This window comes from Anolis carolinensis, chromosome 1 (assembly GCF_035594765.1).
Source record: "Anolis carolinensis isolate JA03-04 chromosome 1, rAnoCar3.1.pri, whole genome shotgun sequence".
Classification (NCBI taxonomy): Eukaryota; Metazoa; Chordata; class Lepidosauria; order Squamata; family Dactyloidae; genus Anolis; species Anolis carolinensis.
Window position 1 is genome coordinate 235245946 of NC_085841.1, and position 13978 is coordinate 235259923.

Sequence of the window (13978 nt, forward strand, 5' to 3'; positions counted from 1 at the left end):
TCTCTGTGTGTCCCCATTTGTGCAACACTCCCTGCTGAACTGGCCTTCACACTTCTCCAAGACAACTTCATAGTGAAATGAGCTTCAATGACTGTCTAGAGCAATGGTTCTCAACCTGTGGATCCCCAAATGTTTTGGCCTACAGCTCCTAGAAATCCCTGCAAGTTTACCAGCTGTTAGAATTTCTGAGAGTTGAAGGCCAAAACATCTGGGGACCCACAGGTTGAGAACTATTGGTCTGGAGATCCATTGATATTTCTAAGTGTCTTGGAAGAACTTGGATTAAAAGTTCTAAGACTTGTAGTATTCAAGATTACTTTTTCCTGAATTGGTAATTTGTTTGCCTATTGTTTTATGGACAGTGTACTTCATATTCCAGATATTTGTAGCTCGGGGACTGTCTGGACTGACACTAATCAGACAGTCCCCGAGCTACAAACATCTGACTTACAAACAACTCATAGTAAAGAACGGGAGTGAGATAACAGGAAGTGAGAGAAATCTACCTCTAGAAAGGGAAATTCACTCTAGGAAGAGTTCTTGTGGGGAAAAGGTGTCTCCACTGAAGCTTTCTCACCAATCCTTGTTTTCACAACAAGCCAAATTTTTCAAAGTCAGATTATCACTGGGACAGAAAGTGAGGTGAAATCTTCTGATCAGAGGCACAGACAGCAAAACAAACATCACGGGGGTGTTAATCCTTCCCTATGCTATCCAAAACTGGGGTTACCCTTGAAATGTACCTGTTCCTACTTATAAACAAATTCAATTTAAGAACAGATCTACAGAATCTATCTTATTTGTAACTTGGGGACTATCTGTAGCTGTTTTTAAGCCCATTGACCTCAAATAAATGATCTCTGGAACAATGTGGTAATGGACTTCCTTTCTCCACAATCTGAGGCTCAATTGCTGTTCCAGCTTGGTTGTGCTAAACATCCAAAGTTAATCTCATCTGTATTTGCAAGGCTAAAATATGTGCCCAAAGTGTTTCTGACTGGTTGGCTGCTTGACATGGTTTTGATACTGCAGATTTCTACAGTCTGTGAGCCTAGGGGTGCATCTGCACTGCAAAATTAATGTAGTTTGTCATCATTTTAACTGCCGTAGCTCAGTGTTATGAAATTCTGGATTTGTAGGCTAGTTAGGCACTATGACTCTTTGGCAGAACAGGCTGAAGACCTTAGATGAAAATATTGAACAACATCAGGTAGATATCAAAGGACGTTATTAGTAACAAATTTTAGTGGTGGTATCTAAATTTGCACATCAGTTCTCAGCCCTGAAACTGGGAGACATTCCCATAGCTCTGTGCATCTGTATGCTGGAGCTTTTGCTGCCTGCTCTATGGATTCTGAGGGAGACAAGATCCATTTAAAATCCGTATCCAGATTTTATTATTTTAAACTATTTTTTAATTTTTGGATTTGAATACAGCAGCTTTGGTTTCTAAAAGAAACTTCAGAATAAAATCATAACTGAAATGTTTTGTCAAATTTAAATATGAAACTGGCATGCTGGACACTTTGTGATGTGAGGCTCATGTTTAAGGACAATAAATACTGTATGGTTGGCTTGAATTGAATTTAGCAGAAACCCGATGTTTAAGTTGCTTTCTGTTATGTTATGAATTAGTTGCCTCCATTGAAGTGTTACATAGCATGATATAGTAGGGAAAGGGATGACTTGCCATCCTAAAAAAGAGCCAATTTCAATATGTCAGTAGAAGATTAAATTCCTGCTTCCTATTCAGTCGCAGACATGTCTTTGAAATGATTATGGATGCGGTATGTTGTATTAGACTTGGTTCAGACTTACATCTCAGTTAGGCTGCACTGTCTGCTCTTGCATTCCTCTCATGCATAGATTTTTCTTCCTACTTCTACCTTTTTGCATGTGTTGTTTGGGTTTGTGTTGTTTTGTGCCAGAGCTGGGTGTAGTTGCTCCTCCAAAGGTCCTTTCAGAACCAGACATTGACACATGTTATTGCTATAACATAAACTTTATTGATGGTAAATGATGTTGCAGATGGTACACAACAGAGACTCACTCCAGCTCTTCTGCCATTAAGATCCAGCATTCCCTTCCATTCAATAGTAAAATTGATCTTCAAACAAATTTGACCTCAGTTGGCAATCATATTAAATTCCTATTGTTGGATATAGGGAGCCCTTGCGAATAGTTGCAGCCCCTCAAAGCAAGGCTGGGGAAAATACGAGTTCCAAGGGTTACATAGGGTGCATCTACATTGCAGAATTAACATAGCTTGACCTCACTTTAGCTGCCTTTGCTTCATGCTATGGAATCTTGGGGTTGTAGTTTGGTGAGGCCGCAGCACTCTTTGGCAGTAAAAGGCAAAAGACTTTATAAAACTACAAGTCCCATGGAAACATTCAGTTGGAATCAAAGGCAATGCTGTCTTTCTTGATGCACTGGGAGCTTAAGCTATGGCTCTTCATGGGCAGGATAAACTATGGTTTCATAAGTGGAACCTGGGCAGAATTGGGCTGCAATGATTTTGGATGCCTCCTGCAGGTCTACGAAAAGTGATGCTGCGGGCGCACCGCCAAGCGTGGTGTTGGCAGGATGAGTGGATAGATCTCACCATGGACGACATCCGGAGGCTGGAAGAAGAGACGGCACGTATGCTGGCCCAGAAGATGGCCACCTGCATAGAGCCTGATACAGGCCCCACTCAGCCCAGCCCCGAGCACCCAGATGAACTAGGAGTCAATGACAAGCAGGAACGAGTTGATAGCCTGAGGGCTCCCGATTCTTCTCCAGATGATCCCTTTGCCAAGCAGTGGTCGGCATCCTCTCGCTCATCCTACTCTTCTCAGCATGGTGGTGGGTAATCCTTGTACTCGGTGGAAACAGAGAAACAGCTTTGGTTGTAGGGAAAGTAGAACAGCACCCCCCCCTAGAGAATAAATGAGAGTTGCTGCTGGAGGTAGGCTTCTGGTGTGGTGGATTATTATAAAGTTACAGTGACTAAAATAAAAAAAACTGCTGGCCATATTGGCTTAGATCAGAAAAGCTTCTGGTTGTATTGTTTGGGGGGAATTCTGAGTCCATAACAACAACAGCAACAACAGCTCCTCTCAGCTTGGGTGGACTGACTGGCTCCTGTAATTGAGATCAAAATAGAAGATTGTCCCCGCTTTCAAACTGTATTAAGTAGGAATTCCTGAGCAACTCTTCCTTCTGTAAGTTGTTGGCCTGCCTCACTTGGCTTTGAACATGGATGTACAAAGTGCAGCCTTGGAGCTGTATGGGTCTTCCTCACACCTCCAAGAGATGCTTTTATTTACACTCAGCTTCTCCAAAATCTCCAGACTGGCCCCTTTTACTACAAAAGGCTCCTAGAAGCCTTCGGCTGCACCAATTGCAGCTGCAAGGAGATAAATTGATAGAACTGCTCATGGTTAGGAGAAATGCCCAAAATACACATTTCTCTTTCTCCAGTTTTCCATCCTCATCTCCAGTTCCTGCAGCCATCTAGGAATTACTGTTCCATGTTTTTAATTACCACATGATAGCATAGGAATTCATATATACACCTGAATTTGTGTAGACTTTTCAAAGGAGGAAGAAACTGCACCGAAATTCTGTTGTGAAATTGACTGCTGTAACAATTGTTTGCTATTTGTCTTTGTCAGTTTCACCACTCACTTTTCTTGTTTGACACAAGGGGAAGGTGCCCCAGTTAGGAATTAGGGAAATAGATGCTCCTCAGAGAAGATGCCTCCCTTCATATTATTACAGCAAGCTACTGATATCAGAGTTTGCAGTTGCAGTAAGCATGAAGTTTTCCCTCTTCATAGAAATACTGCCTATGATAAGAAATCATCTACTACGTCTACAGGAAGGGTTTTTGTGGAGATTTCTGGACAAGGCTTTTATTATTCCAGTGAAGAAATCTAAAAACAGAATTTTGCAGACATTCTAGAGCAGTGATTCTCGACCTATGGGGTCCCCAGATGTTTTGGCTTTCAACTTCCAGAAATACTAGCAGCTGGTAAACTGGCTGGGATTTCTGGGAGTTGTAGGCCAGAACACCTGGGGATTCACAGGTTGAGAACTACTGGTCTAGACAAAAATGTTGATTTGTAATTGTTCAGTGTTCTCCCATTCTTTCTTCCTTTTTTTCCTAGCAAAAGTTCATTACAGAGGGACAGATGGAGTATCAGCACATATCCTTTAGACTGGAACTAGGAGTCATTTTGAGTTATTCCAACCAAATTAACTGCAGTAGTCCATGTATAGGTAATGGTTTGACCACTTCATTGCACTTCCAGACTATTGACTGGAACACCATATAAGAACCATGGAATAACAGTTTTAAAGGAATTACTTTGACTGTCAATGCACTTCCAGTCTAAAGTCAAGGTGCTGGTGATAACATTTAAAGTTTTTAAGACTTAGAATCTCAGTACTTAAAGGACCACCTTTTATGTTTACATCTGCCCAAAGATCGAGGTCTGCTGCAGAGGGTCTGCTTTGTGTCCCACCCGTGGAATAATATCCTGTGGATGGCTTTGTCTGCTGTGTTCCCTGATTGTGGAATATCCTCCCCGAGTCTCCATAGAGGCCTAGGTGTCCAATGAAGACATGGATTTAAAAGGAAAAAAAAACCCAGAAAATGTCCATGCTTTAAAATTACCTTAAATCTTGATTTAACTTGCTCAATTGTTTGCTTTTAGCCTTTCTAAATTATTCCTACTATTTTAAATCATTTTGAATTGTTTGAACTAATTATATTGTGATCCACCCCTGAGATCCTTAGATGAATGTTAGGATATATTGCTATTTCAGGTTGAGTATTCCTTATCCAAAAAGCTTGGAGCCAGAAGTGTTTTAGAGCTTGGAATTTTTCAGATTTTGGAATACATGTTTTTGCCTATAAGTACATAATGAGATATCTTGGAAATAGGACTCAAATCTATACACGAAATCCGTGTATGTTTCACATATACATCATACACATAGCCAGAAGGTAATTTTACACACAATACCTTATATAATTTTGTGCATCAATAAAAGTTTGTGTATATTGAACACCAGAAAGTAAAGGCGTCACTCTCTCAACCACCCATGTGGACAGTATTGAATTTTGCAATATTTTGAATTTCAGATTCTCTGCTTAATATGTCTCCACAGCTGCAGTGTCTCCCCACAGCTTATCAGAGTGGAGGATGCAAAATATTGCCCGAGATTCAGAGAACAGCTCTGAGGAGGAATTCTTTGACGCTCATGGTAAGAAACAAGGAGCGTGCTGTATGTTAAATCTGTTTCCAAAAAAGGTGCAGAACTGAAAGAGGACCTTGTAACTGTTAAGCATGATCAGAACTTGGAAAAGTTATTTTTGAACTACAAATCCCAGACCCTCTAGCTATATTGGCTGAGGTCTCTTGAGAGTTCTGGTACAAAAAATTAACTTTTTCAATCTCTGGTTCAGACAGAAGAAACTTCAATAATACAGCAGCTAGTCTGCATGAATGAGATCTCAGTAGATTGTATGTGGAAATTGTATCTATTTTGGGATAAAGACTGTCCAGGCTCGTAAGATGTATTTGTGTGATAAGGGTCTGGTTTTAACTCTTTGTACAGCAGTATGTGTGCTGATGTGGAAATAGATCTTAGCTCAGTGATAAAGGTTTTGTATAACGAATGTATGAGGATAATAGAAAATACAGTATAAGGCAGCCTTATACTGAATCCGGCCATTTGGTCCATATAGCTTAGTAGTGTCTATGCCAACAGTCCCCATCCTGGTGTTCTCCAAAATTTTCCCACCATCCACAGCCAACATGCCCATTGCAGATCTATATTGGAGGATAGAGTCCTTTGTCACATTTTCAGGCATTTTTTAGTCCTGTCTGCGAATGACACATAGCAAGACTGAAGAATTATTATAGAGGACTTTTTCCAGGAAAGAATGTACTGGGCTAGATATTCATCATTAACTTGATTTGTAAAACTTACCTTTTACATACCATAAGTTTGTCTCCTGTTCATGCACAATTGTGGCTGAAGCTGTTGTGGGTGTAGTGTGTGTTCACAATGCTTATATACTGTGTGAGCTTTTCAATGACCTTTTCTTCCCTAGAGGATTTATCAGACAGCGATGACGTTTTTGCCAAGGAAATCACTAAGTGGAACTCCAACGATTTTCTCGACACTCTGGAGAGACCCAGTGAACCGGACGATGTTCTTGGTAAGAGAGGAAGGAGTTCACGTCTGTAATGCAGAATGGAATGGGTCATGGCTTTGCGTCCATTCTGCTCTCTTGCCTGATGCTTCTGAAAATAATAAATAAGAGACACCGAATTCATTGGCCACACATCTATGTTTCTACAAATGGCATACATTTAAAAAACAGACTACATTTTGTGGCAATGCTTTGTGTGGACATCTATGTTTACGTTTCGTTTTCGAGTGTGTTCACATAATTTAGTTATGTATTTGGAATATTTAGGGATCATGGCAGATTTTTTCAAAAAGGGGTTGGTTTAATTTTTAGAAAATTGAAATTGTTCTTTTTTCTGAGACTGTAAAATTGGAGGAAATTATGTGGCCCTCCAGATGGGATTCGATTCCAGGTCCAGCAGCCTTAGCCAGCATAGCCAGTGGTGAGGAATCTGGAGTGGGTGCATGGATGTAAACGGACAGAAAGGTTTAAATTGAGGGTGTCCACTTCTTCCTTTCTATTAGCCAGTGGTGCCCACATTTATTTTCAGTTTTTTAAAAAAGCTATTCTGCACAAACAGCTGAAATATTTCAGTGGCTTTCTCTCTTGCTGTGTGACTTGGAGATTCTTTTTTAAGAAAAGGAAAGCAAAACTAAAAAATACATGCTGTTGGACTTCGTATAAGGTTTTATAGCTAACCTTTGCAGCATAAGCAGAACCACACAGCTCCCTGGACTACTGGTTCTCAATCTTGAGTCTCCAGAATTCCTCACTATTGATTATGTTACCTTAATTTTCTGGTACTTTCAATCCACCAACATCTGAGAACCTAAAGTTTAGACCATTTTTGCTTATTGTTGCAGAAGCAAGGCATTTTGGTGACACATCTCTATCTGTCTTTTCATTTTTTTAATTGAGATTTTTCAGATAAAGATATAGTTTTTAAAAAGTGAAAGGAAAAAACAAGGGGAAAACATAGGTGGATGCGGGTTTGGAAATAAGGGGGAGGGGCAGGAAAATTGGGAAGGGGCGTTGGAAAAAGGGGAAAAGAAAGTGGGAGAAGAAGGACAGACAAGGGAAGGAAAAGGGGTAGTTGTTGCTTCCATTCTACTTCTTTGCCGTGTGATACTATTCTTCTGCTTTATCTTTTTTCGTAGTTTCCTTTGCCTCTCTTGTTTCTTCGAACAACAGAACTTTTCACATTAGAAATTCTTAATAAAAGTACATTGAATTATCTTTATTTTTTATATTGTCATATATTCCTTGAAAGGCTGCCAATCCATGGGTTTGATTGGTCTCCCTATATGTTTCTTCATTAAAAAAAATTAGCCTATCCATGTCCATAATTTCCTTCACTTTATCTAGCCATTCTTCTTTGAATGGGACTTCGTTGGTTTTCCATTATCTAGCGTAGACCGTCCTTGCTACAGTCGTCATGTATACAAACAAAATATTTTTATTGATGTCTAAATCAATTTCCGAATCCGTCATGCTCACTAAAAGTATTCTGGTTTCATTTGGATTTTTATTTTTTAAAAATTTTGACATGTCTCCTGTATCGATTTCCAAAACTTTGCAGATTTTTTACAGGTCCACCACATGTGGAAAAATAAACCCTCTTGCTGATCACATTTCCAACATTTATTTTGTTTATTCTTATACATAGTACCTAATTTTTGTCTCTTTGTTTTTGATGGGCCATTTTTTTCTTTGCATCTCCATCTCTGATTGATGTTCTTAGACCCTGCCATTACTTTCCTTTCTGCTATTTATTCCTGGGACTTGTACCATTCATTTAAATATTATTGTCTTTGCAGTTGATGCTGTTGGGGTAGCCAAGCCAGATAGCGATGGGGTTGCTGCACCTGGCCCCTCAGAGGTGAGCAAACTTCTGAAACAATCCAAAGAAGAGGACTTGGGGGTATTTAACTGTTGTTGTATTAATACATGCATTTCCAGCGGTCCACTCACATTTGCAGTGCTATTATTCCACTTTAACTGCCATTGTTCCATCCTATAGCATGCTATGGTTAATAGTTTGCTCAAAAGCGGTAGAGGAGTTCCCTGGCAGAGGGCTCTAAACACCTCCTTAAGCTGCATATCCAAGGATTCCATAGGATAGAACCATGCTAGTTAAAGTGTAATCATAATTCTATAGTGTGAATGAGCCACAGGTCCCTGGCTGCATTTCATGGTACCAGGTTCAATTTTCTTGACATGGTTTATGTCAAAGCTGGGAAACCTCCTTAATTCCAAAGCCAAAATTCGGTTTCCCAGGAACACTCAGGGGATGCTTTCAGATAGTGAGCAAAATCAAAGGCAAACAATTGGGACCAAAAATACTAGCATATTTTAGTAGTAAGCTGCCAGTACTAAAACCTTAGAAGAAGCATTTGAAAATGTTCGAATGGCGAGGTGGGGGACTGTACAAACCAACAAACAATGGTATCGTGAGGAAGGAAGTGTGGCCATCTGGGGAAATCCAGAAGGCCAGATTTAGCTGCAGGGTCTGAGGTTATTATCTCCCCATCCATATTGGATAATATCAACCATACCCCAAGTCAACTACATGTATAATCTTCACTTTTCCCAATTTCTATTTTCCATAGGGTGGCTCGGAAGGTCTCTCAGGGACGTGCCGCATCCATGCACTTTTCCTGATCCTCCACAGTGGCAACATCCTGGACCAAGGCGTGGGAGAGCCTGGCTCCAAGCAAGCTGATGTGCACACACTCACTGCCACCTTGGACTCAGTCACCCGCCTGCATTTTCCAGAGGCATTAGGGCATGTTGCACTCCGCCTGGTGTCTTGCCCTCCAATCTGTGCCGCGGCCTACACTCTTGTCTCCAAGTAGGAAGCATGTTCTCTCAGGCTTCTGGGAAGATTGGGGGGGGGGGGGTTCTGAGTGTGTCCACCTTTCTCTCTGTCTGTCCATCTGGCTGCCAGTGCAGAGCTTCTGGTAGCCAAGTGTGAAGGGGCTCAGCACAACTGGCAGTACTTTCTCTGCTTAGGCCACAGATGAACTAAACCTTTGTTGGGTGCTGTGTGGTAGAGAAAAGCATCCTTTTTGATAGTGTATGCATTGAAATAGGCAAGGAACCTGATATGGATGATGCATTGCTTTGAAAGTGAGTATCCAGGAGAGGGGAACTGTGTTTAATGTGAAGGTGTTGTGCAGGAGCTTCTTGGAGTAAACTCTCTTCCTCTTTTTTCAGCTCTCTGGCTCTCTTCTTCCCCCAGATGCTCATGAATTTTGGCTATTTGGGGGAACTTCCATCTCATGCTGCTGGTTTCATCTTGGAATGGCTGTTGTTAGCCCAATGGCACTTTTAGCACTTGACTCTGAGGGTGCCTTTCTTTCTATGCAGAGTGGGGGATATCAGTGCTCTAGTTTTGGTTCTAGAACTTTGTCCAGAAAGCGATCTGATAGTCAAACAGATGCTTTCTGAGCTCTGGTCAAAAGTTTGGGCTGTCCAGCAGTTTGTAATCTGAACATGGGTCGTGATCATTTCCCCCTTCTACCTTCCCAGGCTCAGCCCTTACAGTCATGATGATGACAGTCTGTCCAGCAGCCAAGATCACATCCCGTTGGCTGCTTTGCCTCTCCTGGCCACCTCCTCAGGCGGTTACCAGAATGCGGTGGCGACTGTAATTTCTCGAACCAACCAGGCCTACGCCAATTTCATCCACTCCCCTGATGGCACCGGCTTCTGTGGTCAGGTCAGAGGGCAGGGAATTAAGAAGGATCACATAGAATAGGCTGATGCTGAATTACTGTATGCTAAGCCTGGTATGATCCAGAGATGGGATATGACTCCCACCATCCACAGCATTGGCTACAGTTTATGGGAGTAGTGGTGTAACACCTTGAATGACAACATATTCCCCAACCATTCTTTAAGAAAAGTGCATACATCTCTGAGAGCCCAAATGTTCCTGCTGAGCAAGCTATTTTAACTTGTATGCCATGGCCTTGATTTGTTTTTGTTTTTTTTTCTTCTTTTGAGATAAAATTAGAGTTTCTTGCCTGAGCAAAGGAAAAATAAAATTCTCAAGATACTGAGGCAAAAGGGATTAGAAGAAAAGTGATAGTTACTCTTTAAGACTAGGACAGCATAACCTTCCCATCAACCCATCTAGGTCATTTCCTGATTAAGAAGGTCTTAGCTCCAGTACAAGTCCTAAGTCATTTTGACTCGCAAAGCTTTCTACAAAGAATGATTGGTTGTCCAGATATTTTTTATCTTCCTTTTTAAAAACTCAATTCCCCAAGATACCTTGGTTTAGACCTACACATAGGGTAGGAAAGAGGGATGTAATTTATAAGGCTTACCTCTTTGGTTGAGAAGTTGGCAGAGCTTGTGCTTTCTCTGATGAAATCTCAACTGATTACAAATGATTTCTGATATATTAGCTCACAATTGCAGAAGGTTAATAGCATCTCATGACATTGTTCCTCTTCTGCTGTTCTCCCCAGTAGAATACCACTTCAAAAGATTTTCTTTTACAAACACAAAAAAACCATGAATGACGTCCTTTTGTAAAAGAAATGCTTTCCACTGATCTCCCAGTGGGAGAACAACAGAAGAGGAACATTGTCATGTGATAGGCGCTATTGTTATCCTAGTGTAATTTATCCGTCTTGTGTGATAAGATCTATAAACATGAAGTCACCTGGATGTTCATATTCCGCTTGCAGGTGCTGCTGATTGGGGACTGCGTCGGAGGCATCCTTGGCTTTGATGCCCTATGCCATAGCCGTGCTGGCGGGTCTGGCAGTCGTGGGAGCAGCCGCCGTGGCAGCATGGTCAGTGAATGAGCCAAGAGATTCACTTTCTTTCCTGTAGCCAGGATTTAGTCTTTTCCTTCTCTTCAATTTGAAGAGTCTTCAGAGTGACTGTCAGAAAAAGGCTGGCTGGGTGAGTGGGGGGCACTCATAATGAACATGGGAGGTGCAAGATCTTCTTTTGATTTGGCTCTGACAGTGGGCAATGGTACTCAGGGATGTACTGTATATACCCGAGTATAAGCCGACCCAAATATAAGCCGAGGCACCTAATTTTACCACAAAAAAATAGGAAAACTGATTGACTCGAGTATAAGACAAGGGTGGGAAATGCAGTTGCTACTGGTAAATTTCAAAAATAAAAATAGATAATAGGTTAAATGTTTTGGAATATTTACGTAAAACTGTAATTTAAGATAAGACTGTCCAACTCTGATTACCGTATATACTCCAGTATAAGCCAACCCGAATATAAGCCGGCCAGGACCCTCACTCAAGTATAAGCCAAGGGGACTTTTTCAGCCCTTAAAAAGGGCCGAAAAATTCGGCTTATACTCGAGTGTATACAGTAGCCTGTTCTGATCAAATAATTGCCCATGCAGGATCTGTCTCTTTTTGAGACCTCACTAATTCTGAATCCCTAAAAACTCATAGAAGTACTTTGGGTCCTCCATACCCATGGATTCTGCATCCATGGATTTAACCATTCACAGCATGAAAATATTTTTTTAAAATATCCAAATGATTTTGCCATTTTATATAAGGAAACCCACTTTGCTACACTGTTTCATATAATGGGACCTGAGTATCCAGTCCACACATTTTGGTATCCATGGGAGGTCTTGGAACCAAACCTCAGCATATACCAAGTGCCATCTGTTTGTTTCCTAATTTCTTCAGTAGAACAGAGATGTACACTTGTGTTCTCCTATCTCTCTTTTCAGAACACTGAGCTGCTTTCTCCAGAGATTTCTGTGGTGCGGGATCCACTGCTTGAAAAGGCAGAGGTATCGGGGGGAATGAGCCGTGCCAGTCCTGAGCCAGGGGCACTCCCACCTGCCTTGAAACGCAGTGACAATGTTGCACAGGACATTGATTCTTTACCACAACAGCATCATTTCTTGTCCAGGTGAGCGGCTCTGAAGCAGAGTAGCCTTCCAAGTCAAATAATTGCTACAATTGGACTGGTTTCCCTGAAAACTTGAATCCTAGGGTGCATTTACACTGTAGAAGTAATGTAGTTTCACACCACTTTAACTGCCATTGCTCAAGGTTATGAAATAATGGGATTTGTATTTTGATGAGGCACCATCAGAGAAGGCTAAAGATTTTGTAATGCTGCAGCTTCCATGATTCCATAGCATTGAGACTTGACATGTAAAGAGATGTCAAACTGCATTTATTCTACAGTGTAGATGTATCTTTAGTAATGAGTATGTATTCCAGAGCTGCCAAACACACAGGTTGAAGGCCTAACTTAGGGTACTTCTAGATCAGTGGTTCTCAACCTGTGGGTCCCCAGGTGTTTTAGCCTACAATTACCAGAAATCCCAGCCAGTTTACCAGCTGTTAGGATTTCTGGGAGTTGAAGGCCAAAACATCTGGGGACCCACAGGATGAGAACCACTGTTCTATATGGAAATAAATGCCTCTGAAAATATGAAATGTTTCAGTTATTTTTGTTTTGACTGTACCTGTATATTCATGAGTTTGTATTCAGACTCTTTCTAGAAACATATCAGGTCTCCTTCCCTCCTTTTCACCTGTGTGACCACATGTCACATTCAGTCTCATGGTTGGGGGTTGGACTGGATGGCTCATGTGGTCTCTTCCAACTCTATTTTTCATTCATTCATTCATGCAACATTTCAGAAATTGATTTTCACCCATTTCTACTGAACCTTTTTTAAAGTCAGGAATGATAGTCAAAGTGCTAAAAGCGCTTTAGCAATATTACACCACTTAAGCATTAGGGTAATTTCATTTTAGTGCTCACATGCCCATTTTCTTTACTTAATATCTATTCTGGAAAAATAGCTATGTTTACTGGCCATTTTTGAAACAGTACAAACCCATAGCCAAATATGGATACAGTTCATTTAGGAATGTGCTGGTTTGGTTTAAACTGGGCTGGGGAGTGGGAGTGAAAAGCTTTAGTAATGCTGAGAGTTCTCAGGTAATGCTTGGAATGAAGATAACATTTATGTGGATTTCAAAAAATAAAACCAGTTTGTACAGGAGCAAAAGCTGGGCTCTCTAGAGGTGTTTTTCCCTTCATCTTGAAGTACTTTTAACCAATTACTCCAAATGCTAAAGAGCCTGCACAGAATGTGCTGCTTCAGCCTCAGGGAGCCTCTTTTCATCTGAAATGCTTTGCCCCTGAGGCAGATTGACACTGCATTCAGGTGTAATCCCCATCATTGCTTAAGACAAAACAACACTTACAGCAGATCATTAAAATGATGAGGAACTGTTTAAAAAGAATAATGGCAAAAATACAATAACTAAAGTGCCATAGTGGAAAAAAAAGTTTAATTTACAGCAGCAGGGTTGCACATCGTATGATCTTATAGCGTGCACAGCTCTAGCGATCCATGTTGCTAACCAGGAATATTTGTTGTGTATTAGCTTGGCATCCTTCCAGAGGAGGCTTTTAAAATTCAACACACACGCACTCACCCATTCCTAGAATTCTGTCTGGAGCGGAGTGAGATGGCATAGTCTTCCCCTTGTGGCATTCTTATATCCCCCACCCACTACTTTCCCTTTACTGTAACAAATCCATCAAGATGGGAAATTAAGATTTGTTACATTTAAAAAAAAGAAGAAGATAATGATAGCATTAGGCTCCCTCCATCTGGAACCAACTTTAGTGTCTGTCTTCATAAGCATTACAGTAGAGTCTCACTTATCCAAGCTAAACGGGCCGGCAGAAGCTTGGATAAGCGAATATCTTGGATAATAAGGAGGGATTAAGGAAAAGCCTATTAAACATCAAATT

The 13978-nt window shown here is 41.0% G+C and overlaps 1 protein-coding gene across 2 annotated transcripts in view; it reads left to right on the forward strand.

The window, feature by feature from the left end:
• The window catches only part of pitpnm1 (phosphatidylinositol transfer protein membrane associated 1), a 47256-nt gene that overhangs the window by 13750 nt on the left and 19528 nt on the right, over positions 1–13978 (forward strand). For both annotated transcript variants that reach the window (XM_062967133.1, XM_008110642.3), the window contains exons 6-13: positions 2536–2847; positions 5161–5256; positions 6110–6217; positions 8008–8069; positions 8800–9041; positions 9722–9911; positions 10891–10998; positions 11922–12106. In XM_062967133.1, coding sequence (XP_062823203.1) covers positions 2536–2847; positions 5161–5256; positions 6110–6217; positions 8008–8069; positions 8800–9041; positions 9722–9911; positions 10891–10998; positions 11922–12106 — 1303 coding nt within the window. The remainder of the gene's footprint in view (positions 1–2535; positions 2848–5160; positions 5257–6109; positions 6218–8007; positions 8070–8799; positions 9042–9721; positions 9912–10890; positions 10999–11921; positions 12107–13978) is intronic.